Genomic DNA, 27,774 nt, shown 5'->3' on the forward strand with positions numbered 1-27,774 from the left:
TTGAAAGAAAGCCTTTTTCCTAAGACGTTTAACAAACAAACTAGTTTCATCTTCAATATCTGAAGAGTCATCAACTTTGCTAGACTCAGCTTGTAAGGCCATCTTTTTGCTTGTGCCAACTTCCTCCTCATCCTGATTCAGAGTAATCTCGTGAGCCATTAAGGTTCCAAGTAGCTCCTGATAGGATAATGAAGTTAGGTCCTTACATTCTTCTATGACGGATACTTTATGTCTCCATCTCATGAGACATACTTCGAGTATTTTTCTAGCAATTTCCTCAGAGTCAAAAGTTTTTCCTAAATTCTTTAGCTCATTGATGATGCTAGAAAAGCGAGAGGACATGCTATCAACTGACTCGTTTTGCTCCATGGCAAACAGCTCGTATTTTCGCATTAGTAATGCCATACGTTGCTTTTTGACAACAGTGGTTCCCTCATAGGCTAATTCTAGACCATCCCATATTTCCTTGGCGGATGAACTGGTTTGAGAAACGATCGAATCGGTGGCAATCATACCGTTTTGCAATAAGCTTATTGCTTTTGAATTCTTCTCGGCCTTTTTATAATCCGCCTCAATATAGTCTTCTTCTTTCTTTTCGACGGTAGTGCCATTCTTTGGTTGCAAGTAAGATCTTATTAGGACCATTCTTGATAATCAACCAACACTCCCAGTCGTTTCCCTTAATGAAGTGGGTCATCATATTTTTCCATAAACCATAGTTCTTCCCATTGAATATAGGACACTTTAGGTGTTTGGAATCCATTTGATAAAAAATAAATGCAGCGGAAAAGACGATAAATAGACTACAAAAAAACGATCAACTCTAGCTGTTAGGCGATCAAGAGCACGAGGCTCTGATACCAATTGTGGAGTCTATTGATCGAATACGAAAGAGGGGGGGTGAATTGAGTATTAAAAACGATGACCGCTTTTTCGAAATATATGATATAAATTAATTACTTGATTTTATTGATTAAAATCAACTAATTAAATTATTAACAATAAATGCAAAATCGAAATAACAATAATAAAGAGAGAGAGAAAGAGAGACACACAGGATTTTGAAGTGGTTCAGTTTCACAAGTCGAAACCTACGTCCACTATTCTCGATTAATAATTTTTAGTACCTTTCTCCGGATTACAAAAATTACCAATCCACTCGTATAATCAACTATATGATTATAACTCAGATTGAGTATCGCTAAATACTCTAAGTTGCTCTTACGTTAATAAGAAAAATACAACGATAAATACTAATCTCACGTTATGCGAGTGAGTATACTATCCTTGTGTATTTAAAATCCAATAACGATTTTTCTTCGAGTGATTGACAAATTTGATGCGTGATTTTTGTATAAGCAAATATGAAAATAAGAATTAAAGCTCAAATGATTTTTGCTTAAAAATATTTTTCTCTCTTTGAAATTTGTAGATGTGTGTGTCAACAATTAATGTTGAATGAATGAGAGTATTTATAGTAGAGTAAATTAGGGTTTGGAATATTCTGGAACTAGGGCATAAGAATGTTCTGGAAATAAATAACTTGATGAACAAGTAGGAAGCAAAGGAAGGAGTTTGGCCTCCCTAGGGATTCGGCCACCCTAGGGTTTCGGCCTCCTAGAGCTCGGCCCACCTAGGGTTCGGCCACCTAGGGTTTGGCCGGCCTCTAGGCCTCCATCGGTCCAATACTTGCTTCTTTAGCCCGCAACAAATCGAGATAGAATTTAGTTAAAGCCCTAGGTTGCATGACGATATAAATATCGTATTACAAACCAATAGTTTATTTAACTTAAATTCTAATTAATTAATTCCAACCAAAATAAATACTCTCTTATTTTTATAAACCATTAAAAATATATTTTCCAAAAATTAACGCATCATTTTTGTCTAGCAATGAAGTTATGTCTATTAGGTCATAACTTCACTAACCTTTAAATCAAACAAAGTAAAACCATTCTGGGATGACGACCTATACTAACTAATCTTGATTAGATCTTCAATCTACGAATCGTCTCTTCACAAGTCTCTCATCTTGAGTCTCGTGGTTGATTTCCAATCTTGATCTCGCTTGAAAACATCGATCAAGTATATTTGAAGTTGTACCTCCTTGGTCCAAACTTCAAGCTTGCGTCTTGTAATTGTTCCTTTCTAAATTAAAACTTAAGCACACAATTACACGCATATGTTTATATATTAAGTTCACATACAAATCATTACTGTCATTATCAAAACAATTAATTAGGACTAAAGGTCCAACACAAGTACTCGTACACCATTATCGGAATACAAGTTTCAAGACAACCACCATAGATCTTAACTAAATTTTCATGATTCATGACCATTGCTGTCGCTGCTTCGGTTAAGTAAATGTCAATGAGGTGACGATTCAGGTGAAAATCTATAGGAACTTTGACAACTACAACTTGATCATCTATGACTCCTTTAAACACAGTGGATTGTATGCTACCGAGAACTAATTTGGGATCGTAGTTGTTTGTAGCCTTCTCGATTTCACCGACTGACAGTATTTTCAGCTGCGTCGATCCTGGGTTTTGGCCTCTGCTAAGAGCAATCTGTTTTTCAATGAAAATGCATCCATTTTCAATGAAATACTCCTCCCTGGAGTCCAATTTTTGAGCTAAGCTATACTTCTTTGTTTGTGTTTGACCCATCATTAAGGTATGCAATGGAAAGTGATAACGCTAAGCTATATGTGGATATGAATGAGTCAATAATGCAATGCTTTGATGAAGGTTGTACATATTTGACAACTTTTTGTATCACTTGAACCCGATTAGGTATTGACCCGATTAAATTGATGGTCCGACAATAATTAAGCTTAATATTAATTAACGGAATTTATTTAGTGTTTAGTTTGGTACGTGATTTAATAATGAAGTTATTAAACCAAATACGTTTGATTTATTAATTAAGTAAAATTAAGTCCAAAAAAACTAATTTTAATGGTTAAAAAATGAAGTAATGTGATAAAATAATTAGACCTGATAATAACCCGACCCAAACTCGACCAACCCGATTCATCATTTGAACCGAAATGACTCAACCTATTAACGACCTGACTCGAACCCGATTCGACTAGCTAGAAAGGGTAGAATGACCCGAATGGCCCGAACCCGATATCACCCAACCCGACAGACCCGATCCAAACTCAACCCGACAGACCCGATTGCCACCACTATGCTTTATAGCTTGGCCCAATCCAAAGTGAAGTCATTAATAGTGTTACAATCAATTGTTTTCGGAAGAAATGGACAATAATAATTTATTACAATAAACAGAAAACGATTAAAATACGGGTATGAGAAAGTCGTAGCTAGACACACCGATTACCCGTATTGCTTTGTAAAGTTGTTCCAGTATATATACCCGGAATCTAGTTAACCAAAATCTATTTATTTTAACTGTGAACCGGTTTTTTTAATCTGTTTCAATGTTTGTATAATTATAACAGCAGCTTTATTCTAACCTGTTATGCATTTCTTGCCTCAGTGTTATAATCCTGATCTTGCATCTTCCAGAGCTGTTGAACAATGCTTATCATATTCGGTCGTTCCTCCCCTTTCTTTGCTACACATGTCAATGCAAGCCGAGCAACCTGTTGAATCAGATCGTCTTTTACTTCTTCCAACACTCCACTGTCAATCATCTCCGCCATGCAATTATTTTCCACAGCTGAGACGAAGACATCAACTAAATCCGTCTCATGCAAAGCCATCACAATAGGCTGCTTTCCTGTTAATAGCTCCAGCAACAACACCCCAAAACTGTACACATCACATTTCTCTGTCACCTTCTTAGTTTCGACATACTCAGGATCTATATACCCGGGAGTTCCTAGAACAGGCCATCTTTGAGTCGTCTCCCCTGGAGTGAGAGTCACGGAGTACCCAAAATTGGATAACTTTGCACGAAATGACTGATCGAGAAGTATGATGAAAGATTGAACATTCCTATGTACTATCGGCCTAGACAGGGCAGTATGCATATAAGATAGAGCATACGCAGTGTCAGTTGCGACCCTTAACCGATCACACCATTTTATACGATTGTTATTCACATGTAGAAGGTTAAAGAGGCTTCCATTTGGAAAGTACTCGTACACCATTATTGGAATATAAGTTTCGAGGCAACAACCATAGACCTTAATCAAGTTTTCATGATTCATGACCATTGCTGTCGCGGCTTCTGTCAAGTAGAGATCAATGAAATCTGAATTTAGCTGAAAATCTGTAGGGACTTTGACAGCCACAACTTGGTTCTCTATAACTCCTTTATAGACAGTGGATTCACTACTATCAAGAACAAGACTTGGATCATAGTTGTTTATAGCCTTGTCGATTTCGCTGATTGACAGTGTTTTCAGCTGCCTTGATCCGGTGTTTTGCCCTCGGCTAAGACCAAGTTGTTTTTCTAAGAAAATGTTTCCATTCAGGATGAAATACTCTTCCTTGGAATCAAACTTTTTCTTTGTTTGTGTTTGACCCATCACTATGCTTAAAATGGTATTAATGATTTTGGATTTGGTCTCTGTATAAATCTCTAATGGATTCAAATTATGAGGAAGAAGGTGAAATCGCTCTCGTATTTACGAGTGTGACACCAACCTTTGACAATGTCCAAAACAAAACAAAATATGAACATGTTAAATTAATTAGCAACTTTATAAGAGGCAATTGCATTAGAAATAGTCTTGACAATAAAATATACACAAATTGCATATGGCTTTGTTGACTTCCTGCAATTAATCATGACTGTTATGCGCGGAAGCGTGTTGAGACGATATAATAACAATAGCAAAATAAAGAACACAAGAATTTACGTGGTTCACTATTAATATGATAGCTACGTCCACAAGGGTCAGGGAAATATTTCACTATGTAGAGAGAGAATTACAGATTACAAAAGACGAGCTCTCAAACTTGCCTCACCAAGTTTTCTACCTCTCTCTCTTAATTAACTTAGAATAAAGTCGGGTCTTTATATAGTATTATTCCACCCAAAACTATATACCTAAACTAATTAGAAAATTAATTAAACAAACCTTACTAAAAAATCCAACTAAGGAAAATCCTACGCAAAGTCAAAACTAAGCTAAGTATGAAATTAGCCAATAACTTCCTAAAAGGCTAAAGTTAACGTATCACAGACTCCATGTACCTGCTCTTCGTCCTCCGTCTTTACTTTTATTCCTTAGTTTATTTTTCTCCATCTTTTAATCTCACTCTCACATATTCAAATTGAAAACGACTCGAACGAGTTATATTCTAACAATCTCCACCTTGACTCGGACAGTCGGATCTACGAACAACTTCCAGTCAAGTCAACTGAGCCCTCCACCATAGTCACACTATGATTGCCGATACCAGTCCCAAACCATGAGACACCGTGCTAGCTCCACCTTAGCCAAGATGAGCTACACTATAGCCAGAACCTGACTCACCCCGGAGTCAAATGCCTACGCCGAGGCGTGGACGCCCCCGTGGGGGCTCCTTACCTGTGCTCTCGCCGGAGCACTCACACCCTCGCCAGGGTGATTCTGCGCCCTCATTGGGACGTGCTAGCTAACTGGTGACTCCATATAAAATCACCTCTCAACCCAACATCTTCTGGCTTAGACTTGTTGCTCGAGACAAAATAGCTACCTTTTAGTATAAAAGGCTCGAAATTTCCAAACCTTATCATATCACTCCGCAACTGAAAGATTCTTTGTTGTTCTTCTTGACGATCTGTTTTATCAACCCGGCCTTTAGGAGTATCCCCTAACTCCACCTTCCCGTTGACACAATCATCCTCAACAAAAGACGGACTCTTCAATCCGGTTGTTGAACTTTTTCTTGTTGATCCTGATCCATCGACCACTAGAGCCTCGGCAAACTCCACCTCACTTTCGACATCATCAATTATCAAACCAGAAGCAAGATTCAACCCCTCTAGACCAACATGCCTAGTATGACTCACCTCTACGTACATTACCACAATGTTTAGAAGGTGACATCCCCCTAGTCAATGCCTTACCTTGTAAAAGATACAAGTTACCTGCACTTGACTTCACACCACGAAGGAACTCCCATGGACCCTTGCACACACTCAATACTCCACCTTTCCTTGAAATCGAAAACCCTTCATGTCTAACATTCCAAGAGAAATAAGATTACTCTTAAGTTGTGGAACATGCCTTACACTCTTGAGATATCTAACCTTTCCATCATGCATTAAAAACTTCACAGAGCCTACTCGAACAGCCTCACAAACCGCTCCATCACCCATGGTAACAATCCTCCTATGATGACTATATGTCAGAAACATCCCCCGTTTAGAACAAATGTGAGATGTGTATCCACTATCAAGAACCCATCTATCACCTAGATGCTTCTTTTCTTGGACCACTAATGCTAGATCCTCAGAGCCGTAATCACTTTTTGATTGTTGTGCAGCTGCAAAAGAAGCAAAATTTCCTTTCTTTGGCTTAGGACATTCTAACTTCCAATGACCCTTTTCCCCACAGTTATGGCAATAATCACTAGAACTTGGTCCCTTTGACTTAGGCCTATAAGACTTCTTCTTTTTCTCTCCAGTTTGAACCGTTTCCTTTTCAGCTTTAGCAACCAATCCCAAAGCCTGATTATCTACCACAACATTAGTTGCCTTCTGGCGTAACTCCATAGTGTGAAACGACGACTTCACCTCCTCTAGGGTCAAAGTCTCCTTACCCACCACAAGTGACTCTACAAAGTTCTCATATGATAAAGGTAAAGAAACTAACAAAATAAGCGCAGCATCCTCATCTTCTATTAACATCTAAATTACGTAGATCTAGTAAAATAGAGTTAAGCTTATCTAGATGATCCCGAAGTGACATACCTTCTTGCATTCTGAGGCCAAACAAAAGTTGTTTCAATAACAATTTATTGGTGAGTGTTTTAGTCATATAAAGACTCTCCAATTTTGCCCACAAGCCACCCCAGCTTCCTCACCGCAACTTCGTAATAACGTCGTCTCGCGGACATAACAAGATTGTAGCATGAGCCATTTCCTCCATTGTTACCAACTCAGATCCTCGATCCGTGGATCGACGACTCAAGACTCGCCACCGCCCCTGCGGTAGTCTTTGTCACCTTTGTGGAGAAACCCGGCGTCAACGGTCTCCAGATACACTGCTGCTTAAGCAAAGCTTTCATCTTTATCTGCCATAGTCCGAAATTATTCCTACCCGTAAATCTGTCGATCTTTGTAGCTAACTGTTGTGCCATCATCTCTCCCAGATCAAATAACCTAGCTCTGATACCAATTGTTATGCGCGGAAGAGTGTTGAGAACTTGAGACGATATAATAACAATAGCAAAATAAAGAACACAAGAATTTACGTGGTTCACTATCAATATGATAGCTACGTCCACAAGGGCCATGGAAATATTTCTCTATGTAGAGAGAGAATTACAGATTACAAAAGACGAGCTCTCAAACTTGCCTCACCAAGTTTTCTACCTTTCTCTCTTAATTAACTTAGAATATAGTCGGGTCTTTATATAGTATTATTCCACCCAAAACTATATACTTAAACTAATTAGAAAATTAATTAAACAAACCTTACTAAAAAATCCAACTAAGGAAAATCCTACACAAATAGGATTATACATCCAGTTGTACCATAAGCATGGTACAACCAAGTATAAGAATTCGAGCTTACGTGTATTTTTTTCTGAGCTAATTTAAATTTCATGTTTTTAATGTGTAAATGAATGAACTCAATACTTTCTAATAAAGCTCATATTCTTTAATATAAAGCTCGGATACTTTGACACAAAGCTCAGGTTCTACACCGTACAACATATACATCTGGTTGTATAATCCATGAATTGAAAATCCTACGCAAAGTCAAAACTAAGCTAAGTATGGAATTAGCCACTAACTTCCTAAAAGGCTAAAGTTAACGTATCACAGACTCCATGTACCTGCTCTTCGTCCTCCGTCTTTACTTTTATTCCTTAGTTTATTTTTCTCCATCTTTTAATCTCACCTCACATATTCAAATTGAAAACGATTCGGACGAGTCATATTCTAACAATGACAAAATAGATCACTTCACATTACAAGTCAATACCAACAATTACATATTTTATACAGTCATTCACCTCTCATGCATGCTTATAAATATTATTGCTTCTGAAGCACTTTGATTTGATAAGCAAAATTACTTATTATACTAAGGGCAATGATAGGGCGCCACCGGTGACACCCAAATTGGATGCCATTCTCTCACATGCATTCTTAATTGAAGGGGTCCTCACTCACCCCATGTTAGAGGGTGGCGCCCAAATACCCTTCTTTTTATTATAATAAAGTAGTAGCCATTTAATTGAACTCTTGACGCAATTTTGATTTTTGGTTATTAAAAACTTCTGATCTCTATGACGTTGAACATGCTGATATATATTTGGGCTAAGGTTGCTGGTACACATGACTTCTCCTAGACTCCTACGGTCCTACCCTGTAATTTGCTAGAGCCCTTACAATATTGGGGTAATGTCGTTATTATCATTTATCAATAATATACAATTCATACCTTTTATGTATCCTCCTGCATTTTATGTTGACAAACACAACACTTACACACTGCAATCATCAAGGCTAATACATAGTAGGGCCAAAAATAACATTTTTATTTTGTCACAACATATTATACACACTAATCAACTCTCATGCTCTGCTAATGAAGCTCCTTGATTTGTTAACCTTACCAACTCTTATATTATACTATGTTATCTTGTTCTCCATGATTTGTGACACAAATTATTAACTTACATGAATTTTTTAGTAGAAAGTTGTATCTAGGGAAAATGGACAAACCAAATGTTACCAAGATTCCCCTGTTTTTTTGGACGGTATTCGAGTCTTTTGAGACATTTAAGTAATCGAGTAGATCTCCTTAGAGACGACAGTCTCTCAATAAACTTATTGAAGGAACCAATTACAAATTGATCGAAAAATGGTACAAAAAGCAATAAAATGAGTACAAATACTTCAAAATGAGGTACGATAATTATGAAAACATGTACCAATGGAAACAAACATTTTGAAGCACAATCAACAATAAGTCGATAACATGTGTACGAAAAAGTACATAAATGGGTACGACAAAAGTAGTCTATCAATAAGTTAGTGAGAGACCGTTTCTCCAAAGTTTTAGTCTAAGTGATCACTTTATTTGAATATTCCGTCCTATATGCATTTCACACTTGGTTCTGTTTTTTATGTTTTCAGCAATATATATTTGTTGTAATTGTATAATTGTATGTACTACTGTCTTACAGTAATCACAGCAAAAATATGTTTCTGATGAGTACAAATTTAGTAGCATCCTGTACATGGATATGGATATGGGTTCCGCTGGTGTTCCCATGTCTAGTGGGTGCATCGTTTTTGAAACCCGACACCATGTTCACTGCTGTTAACGCGCAAAAGCCTGGATGCAAACCGAAATGTGGGAACATTACGATTCCATATCCGTTTGGGATAGGGAGAGATTGTGCCATGTCTGATGACTATGTCGTCAATTGTACTAACATAAGAGGTCATATCTATGCCTTATATGTTGATAACAACACGGCTATTCTCGACATGTCTGAGACCGAGTTGACTCTAACATCTAGTGCAGCTGCTCGATCGTGCAACTCCGAAGGCAAGGAAACCACTGCAAATAACTGGGGTGAGATTCATGTGCTCGGGAAACCATATGCACTGTCGAGCACTGCCAACACGTTTATGGTTGTTGGTTGCCATCACTATGGATTGCTGAGGGCCACCACAAAAACTGACCAGAGAGTGGTTAGTTGTGTTGCCTTATGTACTGAGGAAGCGGATTTATACGATGACTCTTGCTCTGGGATCGGGTGTTGTGAAGCTCCCCTTCCGAAGGGCTTACAGGACTTCCAGGCCGGCTTAGAAAAGATTGTGTATAGCACAAACGTCACCTCGGGGAATTGTAGTTATTCGTTTCTAGCAAAACGGTCTAGCATTGATTTTCGTCGTGCTATTGATCTTCAGGATCCAGGATTTGATAAAAAGGTTCAGATTTTGCCCTCTGTGATGGATTGGTTCATTGCGAATGCTACTTGCAAGGAAGCGCAGAAGAATCTGACTACATTTGCATGCCAACGGAATACAAGTTGTATTGATCTTGACCGCGATTTGAATGTTTATGGGTACCGCTGTAAATGTCTGCAAGGGTTTGAGGGTAACCCATACCTGAGTCCGGGCTGCACAGGTCAGTTTCTACACTTCTTAAATTCATGGTAAACGGGTCATTTGGGTTGGGGACGAGTCATTTCATGTATATGGTGCCAATTCGGGTCAAGGTCAATTTATTTAGCTAGACAAACAACTATCTTTCATACTGCCACTTAATTTATGTTAACTTTGAGCTTGCTAGATATTGACGAGTGTCGAGGACCGAGCAATCCATGTTCCCATTCTTGCACAAACATTCCAGGAAGCTATCAATGCATCTGTCCTAGTGGTTTTAATGGAGACGGAAAGAAAAATGGGACGGGTTGTTTTCCTAAGAGCTTGAAATTGGCCTTGCCCTTAGGTAAGGTGTTTTATGTATTTCTCAGTCGATTTACCGGTAATCAAAGAAGTAAATAGAACTAATTATCTCTGCATATTATGTAGGACTCGGAATTGGCTTGGGAACGGTACTTTTTGCCATGGGAGTATATTGGTTTTTCGTTATGGCGAAAAGAAGAAAGGAGATTTTGCAAAGAGCTAACAACTTCAAGAGAAATGGCGGTTTGTTATTGCAACAACAAATGTCATCCACGGAAGGTATGATTGAGCGAACAAGAATTTTTACTAACGATGAGCTAGATAAAGCCACTGATCACTTCAATGAAAATAGAATTCTCGGTCAAGGTGGGCAAGGTACAGTTTATAAGGGTATGTTGAGTGACGGAAATATTGTTGCCATTAAGAAATCCAAGAAGGTTGGACATAGCCATGTAGGCGAATTTATCAATGAAGTGGTTATTTTATCACAAATCAACCATAGAAATATAGTCAAGCTGTTAGGATGTTGCCTGGAAACGGAAATCCCTCTATTGGTTTACGAATATGTTCCAAATGGCACTCTTTCGAGATTTATCCATGATTCGAGCGAAGATTTTCCAATTACTTGGGAAATGCGTTTGCAAATCGCTATAGACGTGGCAGGAGCACTTAATTACTTACACTCGTCTTCCTCGAATCCCATCTTTCACAGAGATATCAAAACCTCCAATATACTTCTTGATGCCAAGTATCGAGCAAAGTTGTCTGATTTTGGGACCTCAAGATCGATTGCTGTTGATCAAACGCATTTAACTACTCGTGTTCAGGGCACATTTGGCTATCTGGATCCTGAATATTTCCGTTCACACCAATTTACAGATAAAAGTGATGTCTACGGTTTTGGAGTAGTCCTTGTAGAGCTTTTGACCGGACTCAGAGCCATTCTTCCAAGTCAAGCTTATGATGGCAAAAGTCTAGCTTCATGGTTTCTATCGGCTATGGAAAAATTCAACTTGGACGATATCTTGGCTTCTCGTGTAACTAAAGAGGGCAGCCAAGAAGCTATTCTTGCTATCGCAAACCTCGCTAAAAGATCTCTAAACATGGATGGGAAAAATAGGCCGACTATGAGAGAAGTCTTTGTAGAGTTGGAGATGATTAGCCAGCAACACCATCTTCTTGTCTCGGATCAAAAGAAAACTCCAGAGGTCAATGAGCAAACATCAAGGGACATTACATTTAGTCCAAGTGAAAGCCTTTTGCGGCCATATACAGATGAAGATTACTCTTTGCCTTCGAACTGGTCCACCGCTTCTCAAATTCAGGATCACTCTATGGAAACATTTTTCAGGAGGCAATGATACGGCGTGGTTTTACTCTGTTTTCTACATGTAATTATATAGTTTCAGTCTGTAAGTTCAATTAACTGTCTTTTGCCTTAATGCACTGATAACTTGGGAGTTGAAAATTGAAGGCGAAAGTATGTAACTATTAACAATATATCTTCCTCTATTAAAATATCATAAGATATTCATTAGTCTCTTCCTCAAGAAATGTATTATTACATTTCCACTGTAATCTTAGCAAGTAAATATTTTGTGTATACTCTTAGCATTAGTATAAATACATTGTAATTGCATTCAATAAAATCATCCTTTACAATATCAAAACCCTTGTCTTATATGGTATCTAAGAGTCCTCATCGATCCTCGAAAAACCCCCTTCATCCACGCCGCCACAGCTTCAAACGCACCACCAAAACTACCCTACCACCAACGATCACCATGACCAACCACGAAACAACCATCAACAACCCACACGACACCAACACCCCTCTCACCTCCCTAAATTTGAACCATTGTGTCAAATTAACCCCACTCAACTATACTTCCTGGCATTTTCAACTAACCCACATACTGTTTGGGTACAGCCTGCTCGGCTTTCTCGACGGCAGCAACCCGTGCCCCCCACCAACCATTGCCGGTTCTGACAAAACCGAGAAACCAAACCCGGCATACTATACATGGCTAAAACAGGACGGCCTCATCTTGGGTGCCCTCATGGGTACCTTGTCTGCGGCTGTCCAAGCCTTAATAGTCCGTGCCACAACATCGAAAGAAGCGTGGGATGTACTTGCTCGTACCTACGCTAACCCCTCACGAGCACATATACTCCAAATTAAAGATCGGCTTGACTCAATCGTCAAAACCACCGATCAAACCATCACGGACTATATGAATTCCATCAAAGCGTGTATCGACCAACTCGCTTTAATGGGAAAAGTTATTGACCCCGAAGATATTATATCCAAGGTCCTCAAAGGCCTTGATTATAATCTCTACAAACCCGTCCTTGACACCGTCCGTGCTCGTGACCACCCTATCACCTTTGAAGCCCTTCACGAGAAGTTGCTTCAACACGAGTTACTGATCAAACAACAACCAACCAATGACCCTTTCCAACCCTCAGCCAATGCGGCTTACCGCAACCACCATAACCACCGCAACAACTACAACAACCAGAAATTCAACAACTCCTACAACCCACAAAACACCTACCAACAGAACAACCCCAATCCCAACCCTCGTCCCTTTAAGGGACGGTGCCAATGGTGCCGCCAAGTAGGACATGTCATTGCCGACCGTCCCCTCTTTCGCAAGCTATTCCCAACTATCATCTTTCCCGAACCACCAACCCGTCAACACACCTCCACTCCCCAAGCCCACACGGCAACCCATGGAGCAATGAACCCACCAAACCCGAATTATCTCTTGGACAGTGGCGCCTCCAACCATGTGACTCACGACCTTGACACCCTTGCGTGTCACTCTCCTTATTTTGGTCCCGACAACCTCATAATAGGCGATGGTTCAGCACTCAACATTGAAAACATAGGTTCATTCCGTCTCTCATCTCTTAAGTTTAATAACGTTTTACATGTACCTCGTATATCTCGCAATATATTATCAATTTCTCAATTATGTCGAGACAACAATGCCTATGTAATATTCACCTCTTCTTCTTTTATTGTTAAGGAACTATCGACGGGAACGCCACTGCTCCAGGGACGGGCTAACCATGGAATCTACGAGTTGAGCCGACCACAACCAACCGCGCACGCAATGACCAAAGGCTCCAACTCGATATCTTGGCATCATAAATTAGGGCATCCTAGTCTTGATGTTATGAAATTAATCAATAAAAGCTTATCATTTTCTATATCTGATTTTACCTACTGTGAACCATGTCACGTTAGCAAGAGCAAAAAGCTCCCATTCGCAGTCTCATCGTTTCATACAACCGCACCGCTTGAACTCATTTATTCCGACCTATGGACTAGCCCAGTTTATTCGCGCGACAAATACAAATACTACGTTGTATTTGTTGATCATTTCAGCAAGTATATATGGCTTTTTCCAATTAAAAATAAATCCGACACAACCCAAGTTTGTGTTCGGTTCAAAGCATTAGTCGAAAAATTCTTTCAAAAACCCATCCGTAAATTTTTTTCCGATAATGGAGGTGAATTTATAAAATTAAATCCGACCCTACTAGACAACGGTATTAGTCATTTTACCTCTCCACCTCATACCCCGGAACATAACGGATATGCCGAAAGACGACACCGTCACATTGTTGAAACGGGCTTGGCCCTACTTTCCCACGCCAACCTACCCACCACTCTTTGGCCGTTTGCTTTTAGTACCGCAACATATCTCATTAATCGTATGCCTACTAAAACACTTCAAGGCCAAACACCTTATTCAATAATGCACAATTTACAACCCGACTACACAAAGCTCCACAACTTCGGGTGCCTTTGCTATCCATGGCTCCGACCATACATAAAGCATAAACTTGAATATCGCTCTACCCCGTGTATCTTTGTTGGATATTCATCCACTCAAAGTGTCTTCCATTGCCTTGACCCTACAACCAATCGCCTATATACATCCCGTCATGTTAAATTTATTGAAGATGAATTTCCCTATACCCGTCTCATAAAAACAGTGCCTATCACGCCCACCCACACAGACCCGGATGACTGGTGCTCCCTAATTCTTCCCATAATTCCCACCCCACCTAATGTCGAGAAACCACCATCTCCAAACACCACTCGTCATCCCATCACGCAAGTCTACACACGTAGACAACCACCCATTAACCCCACCAATACTACATTTCTTGAGGAAGAGACTAATGAATATCTTATGATATTTTAATAGAGGAAGATATATTGTTAATAGTAACAATATTCAACTATGTTGTCAATGCATTTAAACGCTTCAATTTAACACCGAACATAATTGTTTTTTCACAAATAGTCGCATTAGACAGAGCACGACAAAATTTTACGCGAAAATAGCTTTTGCTGAGTAATATGTTTCAGCTTTTGTTCTTGTCTTGATCTTGCATTTGCCAAAGCTCTTGAACCACATTAATCATAGTCGGTCGTTCATCCCCTTTCTTTGCGACACATTTCAATGCAAGCCCTGCAACCTGTCGGATTTCATCTTCCGGTGCTTGTTCCAAAACTTCGCTATCTATCATCTCCGACATCCCATTTTTTTGTGCAGTTGAAACAAAGACATCAACCAAGTCGGTACCATCTTTGGCCATTGTTATAGGATATTTTCCTGTCAACAGCTCCAATAACAAAACCCCGAAACTATAAACATCGCACTTCTCTGTAACGTGTTCAGTTTCAACATACTCAGGATCAATATATCCTAGAGAACCAATAACAGGCCCGTTCTGAGCTGTCTCCCCAGGACAAAGAGTCACTGAGTAGCCAAAATTCGATAACTTTGCTCGAAATGACTGATCAAGAAGTATACTGCATGATATGACTTTCCTGTGCACCATAGGCCTTGACATAGCATTACGCATATAAGATAGACCATATGCAACGTCAGTTGCGACCCTTAATCGATCAGACCATTTTAAACGATTGGTATGTGAGTATAGATGTTTAAAGAGGCATCCATTAGGCAAGTACTCATACACCATTATAGGCATACAAGTTTCAAGACAACCACCATAGATCTTAACTAAATTTTCGTGATTCATGACCATTGATGTCGCTGCTTCGGTTAAGTAGAGATCGGTGAGGTGGTGATTCAGGTGAAAATCTATAGGAACTTTGACAGCTACAACTTGGTCAACTATGACTCCTTTAAAAACTGTGGATTTAATGCTACCAACAACTAGATTAGGATCATAGTTATTTGTAGCCTGCTCGATATCGATGATTGAGAGTATTTTGAGCTGCCTTGATCCTGTATTTTGGCCTCTGCTAAGAGCAATCTGTTTCTCAAGCAAAATGGCTCCATGGTCAATGAAATGCTTCTCATTGGAGTACAATTTTGGATCTGTTATACACTTCTTTGTGTGTGTTTGACCCATCATCACTAAGGTATGATTGTGGGTTTGGATTTTTGTCAACTAACAGACAGTAATGGATTCAATGTAATAATGGGTGAAAATTAAAAAATTATTGAACTTGTAACTATGTAAGAAATTTTAGTTGAAATTTGTATCTAGGGCAAGTGGTCACTGTGAAGGGACCGCGGCACATCACATGTAGCAGCGGAAGACAGAAAGGCGGTCCTTCTGAGACCTATTGCATTTAAAAACTTGTAAAACTGGGTAAAGGGACACATACTTTATGTGTAGACAATAAATTGATCTAACCCCGAAAATACGGAGTCTCTAGTGTATCCACACCGGTAGATAGACTAACGTTCTCAACCCTTGAGACGACCTCGGAATAATAAGAGAAACACTTTCTCACTTTTGTATTTATACGAGAGACTACGAGAGACAAGTTTCACAAACTTGTTTTTGTATTTTCATCTTAGAAAAAACTCGTGGACTACCTTGCTATTTATAGCCAAAAATTTGCTTGTCCAACAAAGCAAATACTTAAAGCTAATCTTACATAATGTATCCTTAACCATTAAGGAATAAACATGCAAGAGACACGTCACTTTTGAGATAAACATGCCATAATTCATACATATCAAACATATGTAACGTGGCTTTATCATTTGACTTGTTTTGGTCCGATCTCTCGTACAAACGTCTTTCCGATATTAACTATATTTCCGTGTTAGCGGACAATATAAAAATATGTCGTCGAGATTATTTAATTAATTATCTCATAATAAATTAAATAACCGTAAACGTTAAATATCCACCGTAAGTGTGTGACCACATAGGTTCATCGCTAAACCGGTAATAATTAATCTCATAATTATTAATCGAGGTTGGCGTCTAACAACACTCCCCGACGGCCGGATAGCGTGAATACCAATATTCACTGTACTCGAACCTGGTAAAGGACACTGTATTTATTTCCCTCCGTCGTTCCAACTCCGGATCGTCCTAGGGTATGGTTTGACTGTCAAACCCCACTAGACGACCTCTATGTTACATGTCTATCATTATTGGTCGGAAATGACTTTAAGAAACTCCTTTCTTAAATCATTCGTCTACCCTGGCCAAGGTTTTGATATGACCAATAAGATTAATGACAACATAGAGTTCAAACTCATTACCTTGAGCTGACGGATTCCATCTTGACTCACCACTAATTACATAGGTACTTAATTATACCCAATGACCATTCAACTAGCATTTTTACACACTAGGTGTCCGGTATCTAAGTACAATAAGCAGTCTATTAATTACAATGATGATCTCAAGTCAAAGGATAAAATATACAACTACTCCTTAAGAGAATTTCCACATTGACAGTGCATAGGTAATAATAACCATTTGGGAAATCTCACTGTTGATCACGTTCAATAATCATATATCCATATGCATTATATATATTATAACTTAATGAATGAGATCCATTAATACTCATCTTATGAGTACCGTTATCAATATATTGGTCTATCCGGATTTTCATAATCCCGTTCTGATAATCCAACGACCAAGAACACTTTTAGACTAAACTCTATAATACTCGACTCTCATTATCATAATCTCCATTATGATGTCAAGTATACCAGTTTAATCAAGGATTGATTATCGTATTAACACCTAATAAGATAATAAGAAAAATGCCATCTAATTATTAATCTCCATTAATAATTACACTGTATGAAATTTGTTCAAAACGTTTCATTAACGATTGCTCTGGGGCATAGTTCCAACAATCTCCCACTTGACCTAGAGGCAATCGGTCATGAACCTTGATTCTAGATCCCACCTGCGCTTGTGAAACTCCTTTGATCAAAGCGCCTTAATGAAAGGATCGACATCGTTTCTTTCCCTTACACCTGATGAATTTGAACATCTCCATGTTCGAATATTTCTCTAATCAAGTGAAATTTCCTAAGAACATGTTTAGATCGTTGGTGGTTCCCTTTGCTTTTTAGACTGTACAATAACTCCTTATTGACACACAATAGAGGAACACCTTCCTCCACTGAAGGAACAACACCAAGTTCAATTAAGAACCTTTTTATCCAAACAGTTTCCTTAACAGCATCACATACAGCTAAGTACTTTACTTCGGTTACTGAGTCAGCTACTTTAGCTTTTATGGAACTCTTCCAACTCACTGCTCACCATTTAAGGTGAAAGCATAACTAGAGATAGACTTGCTATCATCCTTATCCAATGCAAAACTTGCATTAGTACAGCTAAACACTTTTAGCTTACAATCTCCAAAAATGAGGAATTGATCCTTAGTCCTTCTCAAGTACTCAAGGATGGTTTTCACCACTTTCCAATGTTCCTCACCCGGATTGCCTGATGCCTACTTGCTACTCCTAACGGGTAAGCCACATCAAGCCTTGTACAACATCACAGCTGAGTGTACAAAGATTGGGAGAGCTATAGCAGCTTCCTGAATCTATCTCCATAGATTCTTATTCCAAGAATATAAGCCGCTTTTCCCATATCCTTCATGGAGAACTATTCAGATAGTCAAATCTTTGTCTCTTGCATGACTAGCACACCATTTCCTATCACCAATATGTCATCCACATACAACACTAGGAAAATGACTGTACTCCCACTAGCCTTCTTTGAGAAATCGGAAAGAAAACAATCCAAAAAGAACATAATCATACACCATAATGATATGGACTTCCTCATAATGATATATAAGAATTTTAAAACATGCATGAGCCCCCTGGTTGTCAAGTCGCTTCTCATCATAATTAAAATTCATCCGATTTTATCTTATAAAATCATTTCAGGCTCTACACTACATAGTCCCCTGGTTGTCAGGTCGTACCTATCAGTGTAGTTGAGTTTATCCACTCTAGTGAAATAAAATTAATAAATGTCATACCCTCTGGGTTGTCCAGACTAAAAGTACAAGATTAGTTAACTTTTCTTCACCCCCGTATCATATAAAATAGACAATATTATTATATCTCCGAACTACAAGACCCCTGGTTGTCAGGTCGCTTCTTGTAAACGAAAATAAAATAATTTTATTGTCTACCTGAGTGGCAACCTTTGACAAAATATCTCATATTTTATCAATTAAAAACTCAATAATCTTTAATTGGTCAAGTTTTAATGTCATTCAAACAATTTGAATAACAGAAGTGCTTATATCAAATATTAGCACTAACAATTATATCTAATATAACTGTCGTTGCGGCATGGGTTTAGTGCTATTAGTTCTTGGTGGCTATTGGCTGTATACATATTTGAAGAGAAGAAAAATGCTTAAGGAAAAAGACAACAACTTCAAGAGAAACGGTGGCTTACTACTGCAACAACAAATGTTTTCTAACGAGGGTACCGTAGAGAGGACCAGAGTTTTCACTGTTACTGAGTTAGAGAAAGCTACTGACAATTTCAATGAAAACAGAATACTCGGCCAAGGAGGCTAAGGCACAGTATACAAAGGAATGTTAATGTATGGACGGATTGTTGCCATTAAGAAGTCGAAAAAAGTTGATGAGTCTCAGGTAGAACCCTTTATCAATGAGGTGGTTATTCTTTCTCAGATTAACCATCGGAATGTGGTCGGTATACTGGGATGTTGTTTAGAGACGGAAGTCCAGACCCTTGTCTATGAGTACATCCCTAATGGAACACTTTATGAACATATCCAAGGTGGAGGTGATGATTTTCACATTAATTGGAAAATGCGCTTACAAATTGCAGCAGAATCCGCTGGTGCTATTGCGTATCTACATTCATCTTCATCAGCTCCTATTTATCATAGAGACATCAAGTCGAGCAATATACTTCTGGATGAAAAATACAGAGCTAAAGTTTCTGATTTTGGGACCTCTAGAGCCATTAACATTGATCAAACTCATGTGACCACTGCTGTTCAAGGAACATACGGTTATTTGGATCCCGAGTACTTTCAGTCCAATCAATTCACAAAAAAAAAGTGATGTTTATAGCTTTGGTGTAGTCCTTGTTGAGCTCCTAACAGGCAAGAGACCAATATGCCATGTTGGAAATGGTGGATGGATAAGCTTGGCAGTTGAGTTCCTGTCAAAGATGGAAGATTCTCGTCTTTTCGACATTCTGGATAGCAGAATTTCAGATGAAGGTAAAGAAGGCGAGTTTATGGCAGTTGCAGAACTTGCCAGGAAATGTTTGAATATGAATGGCAAACAGCGGCCGACAATGAAGGAAATTGCAGTGCAACTGGATGCGATTAGATCCTCACAAATGCCTATTTCAAAAGAAGTTAAACCTAAAGAGTGCAATCACGATGTCAAAGAAGCGATCCACTTTCAAAGCGGTTCTGTAAGTAGAAGCATGTTTACTGTAGATGATGATCCTCCTCCTTCCACAATCGAGGTTCAGCCGCTCATGGGTAGGACCTGACACATCAAGGTACATCCTGAACTGAAAAATTCAGATTCTGCAATGTACAGTGGCCAATCAAGCAGGTTTTGTTAAAGGGGTCCTGTTGAAATTATTATATCATAGTATAAACTTTCAAGTTTTATATATTTTTGAGCATGACAATAATGCAAAATGGTAAATTGTTTAAGCTTTTCGGTGTTCAAGAAGGTAATACTATTATCTTCAGTTCTTCACCATTATGGTTAATGAGAGAAAATATTGAGCGCATTTCGCATTAATGAGAGAAAATAATGCGAGAAAATAGATTGTTTGAGCTTTTCGGTGTAATACTATTATCTCCGCCATAGTGAGCAAATCACTGATTACGTTTGTTATAAATATAGGGTGACTATAGGGGCGAAGGTATATTTGGAGAATAGATGCTAGTGTCGGGGTACGAAACGTCATTTCGAGAATAGATGCTAGTGAGCAATTGATATGGGCACATACCACTCCTAAAAGTTGTGTACTCAACTATTAGGAGTTGAAACTCATATGGTATAATCGGAAATAGTAAAATATTAAAGAGTATTACTCCCTCCGGTTCCGGTCAATTGTTGTCCTTTAGTTTTGGCACAATGACCAAGGAAAGATGAAGGGACCAATTACTAAATGACAAGTGGAACAAATTGAGTGTGAATGATCAAATTACTTATCAAGTTCATTCTTAAAATAAAAAAGACAACAATTGACTGAGGCACCCAAATATGGAAAAGGACAACAAATCAGCGGGCCAGAGGGAGTATAAAGGATGGACCAATTACTAAATGACAAGTGGAACAAATTGAGTGTGAATGATCAAATTACTTATCAAGTTCATTCTTAAAATAAAAAGGACAACAATTGACTGAGACACCCAAATATGAAAAAGGACAACAAATCAGCGGGACAGAGGGAGTATAAAGGATGGAGATTTCACATTCGCGTATCCTTCAATCACTCTAAATAACTCATTATATAGGTAAAGATCCAAGGGGTATCCAGTGCACATTTTATGAAGCAAATAATAAGTGCTTATAATCATAGGATAAATTACCATTATAATCACCAACCTAATGACGATAACCACCACCGTAAACATGGGTCGTAAACATGATGTCAACTTAATCATCAAGAGCTCTTCAATCTTCTTTATTTATTTTTTGGTATCAAATGCGGTACAAGGTCAATACAATACGGTATATATTTGGAAGTGGGAGTTGAGCCTGTCACCTATTGTTACGACACCTCCATCTCAACCTTCTTATTAATGACTATCAATTTTGCTATAGATTGAAACTCAAGTAGGGAATACTAATTTTGTCTATTTTCAAATTCAATTTTAATTGAATGGACCACTAATGTTAGCAGAATCAACGGCCTCATTGCTCAAAGAGCCGTTGCCTCCAACGTTACCTTTCACCAAATCAGGAAGGAAAATATCACCCATATTCTTTGCCATAATCTTTGCCGTAAATAATTGTATATTTGTTTCCATTCCTTTTGTATATATAGTATTAACATCCTTTGTATCAGACACAATTCTTTTCATAATCAATAACAATATTTTGCCATTCAATATTCATAAGTGTTTAACATGGCATCAGGAGATTAGGTTTACTAATTTTCCAATCCAATTTTCTTTCCCTGTCATTCTTTTTTACAGCAACCAGTCAATTCGTTATGACTAATTCAGAAGTCGTTAATCCACCCAATCCATCCAATCCCTCATATTCGGTTGTTCACATCGAAAATCCGGGTCATTCAATTTCTACCGTCACTTTTAATGGTAATAACTATGATGATTGGTCAAGATCGTTTTACCTCGCTCTAATGGCTAAAGGTAAACTTGGCTATATCAACGGTGCCATCAAGAAACCGTCTGCTACAGACGATTCCTACCAAAATTGGGAATCCACAAATGCTCTAGTCACTTTATGGATCTTTAATACGATTGCAACCTCGGTACGCCAGCAGATTTCGCTTCGACCAGAGGCCAAACAGGTATGGGAGGACATCAAGAATAGGTTCTGCCAAACCAATGAAACTCGAGTGTATCAACTTCAGGCGGAATTGCTGGCCTGTCGACAGGGCCCGACAGAAAGTTTAATGGATTACTACGGGAGGATGGCGACAATCTGGGACGCAATAATAGAGCATGATCCGCTTCCCAAGTGTTCATGCAACCCGTGCTCTTGTGACTGGCTGAATCTGATTACTTCCCGGCGAGAAAAAAGGCGGGTACGCGATTTTTTAATGGGTCTTGATTCTCGTTTTTCTAATGCCCGATCTCAAATAATTGGTATTACTCCTCTTCCTCAATTAGATGTTGTTTATAACAGACTACTACAGGATGAAGGTGTGAGAAACTTATCTCAACCCAAATCCGACACCGCACCCGACACAATGGCATTTGCCGCCCGTATTACTAATGCACCTGTCGTTTCAGGGAGGGGTCGTGATTCTCAAACCCATCCACGACCTTCCTCTGGTTCATCCAATAATTCGAACCGTATTTTTTGTCTTGCTTGTAATCGACCTGGTCACCATTTTCAAAGATGTTACCGGTCACGGTGAATTCCCGGGATCGGGTGGGGAGAGCGTCCCCGCGACCGTATCTTTGTCGACCCCCATGCCACAGATTTAAGCAAGGCCACTTTTGTACCGGATGTACAAGGCCGTGCTACTTGGGATCGTCTTCGAAAACAGGGGAAGGCAGGAGGTCATCCTCCACGAGCACACATGGCGGCAGGAAATTCCGGCCAAACCACTTTTGGCAGCACTGGTGGGTCCTCCTCCGGCCCGCCTCTATCAACCATGGACAGATTGGACTTCAATTCCATGAGCCCACAACAATTGGATGAGATAACGAAACTATGGCGTGCTCATCAATCCGCTCCTGCATCCGACACTCTTCACGGTAATATTTCTCATTTTCCTTGGATTATTGACACAGGAGCGTCACACCACATGTCAGGTTCTCTATCTCAATTTTCCAATATTCGTACCATTTCTCCGTTATCGGTTGGATTGCCTAACGGTGATCTCACTATTGCTACTAAAAGTGGCGATATTTGTTTTTCTTCTCGTCTAATTTTACGTAACGTACTTTATGCTGAAAATTTGCAATGTAATATACTTTCCGTCTCTAGCTTGCTTCTCGACACCTCTCTTACAATCCAATTTTCTCATAATTTGTGCCTCATACAGGACCGTTCCTCGAAGAGAGTGATTGGTGCGGGTGAGCAACGCGAGGGACTTTATTATCTTCAAGGTCTCCATGACGGGAAGGCCACGGTCCATACGGTAAAATCCGCCGAAAATTCCGACCTTTGGCATCGCAGACTTCGACACCCATCCCCCTCTGTTTTACGTTATTTTGATTTTGTTTCCAAAACTAATTTGCACTCTTTAAACAATAATTCTTGTGATATTTGCATTAGAGCAAAACAGACTCGAACGCCATTTCCGTTGAGTAATTCTACTGCTATTTCGACATTTGATTTGGTCCATTGTGATGTATGGGGCCCGTACGATGCAAACGGATCCTGTGGATCGCGCTATTTTTTAACAATAGTCGACGATTATTCTCGCTCGACTTGGGTTTATCTTTTGCGAAATAAGAGTGATGCTAAACAAAATTTACTAAACTTCTTTGCTATGGTCACACGTCAATTTAACAAACATATTAAAATTTTACGTAGTGACAACGGGACCGAATTTGAACCTCTCATTCCTTTTTTTCGAACAAATGGGATTCTTTTTCAAACTTCAAACGTTGATACCCCACAACAAAACGGTCGGGTCGAGCGAAAACATCGTCACATTTTAAACGTCGCTCGTGCCCTTCTTTTTCAGGCAAGTCTCCCAATTTTATTTTGGGGTGAGTGTGTTAGGGGCGGTTCACTTAATTAATCGCACCCCATCAAAACTTCTCAAAGGAAAAACTCCATATGAGATGCTTTTTCAAACCCCCCCACCCATGACCGCCATTCGAGTCTTTGGCTGCCTTGCATATGCTAAAAACCGAACCCGAAATAAATTTGACTCTCGTAGTCGTAAATGTATTTTTATCGGGTATCCATTTGGAAAAAAGGGTTGGAAACTTTATGATTTGGACACGGGATCATATTTTTGTCTCTCGCGATGTTATTTTTATTGAAAATAATTTTCCATACCAAACAATTAATATTCGTGATTCCGAAACCGATTTTTCCCTTCTTACACAAGACACTTCTAACCCCCTTGAAAAAGTTGTTCTTATCAATACACCCACCCATACTGTTCCCTCAAACCCTACCCCCCACGAGCCACTCACGTCTTCTACTGACCAAAACAACTCACCTGAGCCTCCCACGTCACCCAATCATGAGCAACCCGACTCATCTCCCTCGACATCCATTACTCCCACCCGTTACCCAATTCCATCTATGGACCATGTCCCTGCCAAATTGGGCCGTGGCCACCGTCTTAAGATACCGAACTCAAACCTTGACGGTTATGTTTTACAACCTCTACGTCCCTCGGCAAATTTGCTCACTACACCAGCACAATCTTCAGGTACTCGGTATCCTCTCTCTCACTATATAGATTACTCTAAATTTACTCCTAAACACCGTGTTTTCCTGTCGGCCGTGACTAAACACCACGAGCCTAGTTTTTACAAAGATGCAGTGCAGGTTCCCGAATGGCGCGACGCTATGAAAATGGAAGTTGAAGCTCTCGAACGGAATCATACTTGGACACTCGAGCCTCTACCTCCCAATAAAAAGGCCATAGGCTCCAAGTGGGTTTATAAAATCAAGTACAATTCGGATGGGTCCATCGAGCGATATAAAGCCCGTCTAGTTGTAATGGGTAATCGACAGGTCGAAGGCATTGACTACAACGAAACTTTCGCACCTACTATCAAAATGGTGACAGTTCGGACCTTATTAGCCATTGCCGCCGCAAAGAATTGGGCCATCCATCAAATGGATGTCCACAACGCCTTCCTTCATGGCGATCTCAATGAGGAAGTGTATATGAAACCTCCTCCTGGTTTTCTTTCGTCCAATGATAACAGAGTTTGTCGACTCCGCAAGTCTTTATATGGGCTCCGACAAGCCCCTCGATGCTGGTACGCTAAACTCGCTTCCGCTCTCACTCAATACGGTTTTCAACAATGTCCATATGATCACTCTTTATTCTCTATCACCAAAGCCATTATGGAGGTACACGTCCTTATCTACGTTGACGATCTTGTTATATGCGGAAATAATACTTCTATGATCAATAATTTCAAGCTCTACCTTAACAAATGTTTCCATATGAAAGACTTGGGCCCCCTCAAATATTTTCTCGGGCTCGAAATTGCACGTCATCCATCCGGCATTTTTGTCTCCCAGCGCAAGTACGCCCTTGACATATTATCCGAATCCGGTTTACTTGGCTCAAAGCCCAGTTCTATTCCTATGGAGCCGAATCACAGGCTCGGTTTGTCTAAAACGGCTCCTATGCATGATCCACAACCTTACCGACGGCTCGTAGGACGATTGGTCTATCTCACCATTACACGTCCCGAACTTTTATATTCAGTCCATATTTTAGCACAATTCATGCACGCTCCGACGACCGAACATTGGCAGGCCGCACTCAACGTTGTCCGCTATATAAAAAATGCGCCTGGGCAAGGTCTTTTACTTCGGTCTGACAGTAAGTTATGTCTTCACGCCTACTGTGACACGTCCTATGCTAGCTGTCCTACATCCCGACGCTCATTAAGTGCTTACTTGGTTTTCTTGGGCTCCTCTCCTATTTCTTGGAAAACTAAGAAACAGCCTACGGTTGCTCTATCGTCTACCGAAGCTGAATATCGCGCTATGGTTTTCACTACGTGTGAGCTCAAGTGGCTTAAAGGGTTGCTCGGTTTCCTTGGTATTCAACACAACCAACCCATCAAGCTATTGTGCGACAATCAATCCGCGCTCCACATCACAAAAAATCCCGTCTTTCATGAACGAACCAAACATATCGAAATAGACTGTCACTTCGTTTGGGATGAAATTTTGAAAGGCACAATCAGTCCAAGTTACGTCCATACTCGCTCTCAAATCGCGGATATATTTACAAAAGCACTTGGGCGTACCTCCTTTGAAGAGCTCCTTTCCAAGTTGGGCGTTTCGTCTCTACACGCGCCAACTTGAGGGAGGGTGTTAGCAGAATCAACGGCCTCATTGCTCAAAGAGCCGTTGCCTCCAACGTTACCTTTCACCAAATCAGGAAGGAAAATATCACCCATATTCTTTGCCATAATCTTTGCCGTAAATAATTGTATATTTGTTTCCATTCCTTTTGTATATATAGTATTAACATCCTTTGTATCAGACACAATTCTTTTCATAATCAATAACAATATTTTGCCATTCAATATTCATAAGTGTTTAACAACTAATTTTGTGGTTACATGAGATTGTCACAGTAGATCATCATCATTTATTTGGTAGAAAATAAGGATAAAATAATAATTAGAGTTGAATACAGCAGAATCCGACCTTAGCTCAGTCGGTAGAGCGGACGACTGTTGTTAGCTCTGCAGGCAATGGCAAATTTCATGTCAAAGGTTATGGGAAATGTGACATTTGATCCTTCAAGACTAGTGTTGACTAGTGGCGCTACTCCTGCGCTTGAGATACTCTCATTTTGTCTCGCCGATCATGGTGATGCTTTCCTTATTCCGGCACCTTACTACTCTGGGTACGTCTCTAAACTACGACCACCAGTGAGTTTGAAGTGTAGTACTGTAATTGTAAACAATAATATACGAAAATATCTTAGTCTGATGGTTTAATCCCACGTTTGAATCCCCTCCTCTGTATATTGACCCGGGGACAACTAACCGTGCACCTTAAACAGACCAAAGTGTTTAGACCTGAACGAAAAAACCCATATGACCCGTTCAGATTAGCAAAAAAGTTAGCCGAACCCATATAGCAATGGTGACGGTCCTGTAATGTACAGTGGCAGATTCAGCAGTTTTTATAACCGGTGTCCTGCTGAATAGTATGTATTTATGTAACAGATCATTGTATAAAATTTCTGTTTCAGATTTTTTAAGCATGAAAATTAATCGAAATGGGCAAAATTGTTTGAGCTTTACGATGTTCAAGGAGGCCGTCTTCAATTAGGTGAATCCACCAAAGGTCCAAAGGTAGTGTATAATAATTTCCTGTAATTTCTTAGTGTATAATCCATCTGCCTCTGGTTAGAGTATCCGATACACCATTAATGGGTGAAAATGTGTATATCCTTTTCCTCTTATCGACGTCATCGCCTAATCAAAATTTGTCTAGGTTTTGTTATAGAATGCTCATAGTTTGTAATTTGCCTGTTTTCATTTCCTTC

At 39.4% G+C, this 27,774-nt stretch overlaps 3 protein-coding genes and 1 pseudogene across 3 annotated transcripts; 2 read left to right on the top strand and 2 right to left on the bottom strand.

Moving 5' to 3' along the window:
* Nucleotides 1-2,234: 2,234 nt before the first annotated feature.
* On the bottom strand, nucleotides 2,235-2,672 carry LOC141655665 (wall-associated receptor kinase-like 4). Its single transcript, XM_074462734.1, has one exon. The coding sequence runs from the start codon at nucleotides 2,670-2,672 to the stop codon at nucleotides 2,235-2,237; it is 438 nt and encodes a 145-aa protein (XP_074318835.1).
* Nucleotides 2,673-3,490: 818 nt separating this feature from the next.
* LOC141655666 (wall-associated receptor kinase-like 2) lies at nucleotides 3,491-4,507 on the bottom strand. The gene has a single exon (XM_074462735.1). It carries the CDS (start codon nucleotides 4,505-4,507, stop codon nucleotides 3,491-3,493), a length of 1,017 nt encoding a protein of 338 aa, XP_074318836.1.
* A 4,841-nt stretch (nucleotides 4,508-9,348) lies between these two features.
* LOC141655667 (wall-associated receptor kinase-like 1) lies at nucleotides 9,349-20,709 on the top strand (annotated as a pseudogene).
* Nucleotides 20,538-23,870, top strand: LOC141655668 (uncharacterized). The gene is made up of 5 exons (XM_074462736.1): nucleotides 20,538-20,580; nucleotides 22,058-22,903; nucleotides 23,033-23,496; nucleotides 23,602-23,697; nucleotides 23,835-23,870. Exons 1-5 carry the CDS (start codon nucleotides 20,538-20,540, stop codon nucleotides 23,868-23,870), a joined length of 1,485 nt encoding a protein of 494 aa, XP_074318837.1.
* Nucleotides 23,871-27,774: the final 3,904 nt, after the last annotated feature.

Source organism: Silene latifolia, chromosome 5 (assembly GCF_048544455.1).
Source record: "Silene latifolia isolate original U9 population chromosome 5, ASM4854445v1, whole genome shotgun sequence".
NCBI classification, from domain to species: Eukaryota; Viridiplantae; Streptophyta; class Magnoliopsida; order Caryophyllales; family Caryophyllaceae; genus Silene; species Silene latifolia.

What these genes read in the sequence shown, in the direction of transcription:
- LOC141655665 (XM_074462734.1), bottom strand. Translation starts at nt 2,672, where the DNA reads ATGGGTCAAACACAAACAAAGAAGTATAGCTTAGCTCAAAAATTGGAC.
- LOC141655666 (XM_074462735.1), bottom strand. Translation starts at nt 4,507, where the DNA reads ATGGGTCAAACACAAACAAAGAAAAAGTTTGATTCCAAGGAAGAGTAT.
- LOC141655668 (XM_074462736.1), top strand. Translation starts at nt 20,538, where the DNA reads ATGCAAAATGGTAAATTGTTTAAGCTTTTCGGTGTTCAAGAAG. An exon ending in GCTTTTCGGTGTTCAAGAAG is followed by an intron (nt 20,581 to 22,057) that starts GTAATACTATTA and finishes TCTTTTTTACAG; the next exon opens with CAACCAGTCAATTCGTTATG. An exon ending in GGAAGGCCACGGTCCATACG is followed by an intron (nt 23,698 to 23,834) that starts GTAAAATCCGCC and finishes TATTTGCATTAG; the next exon opens with AGCAAAACAGACTCGAACGC.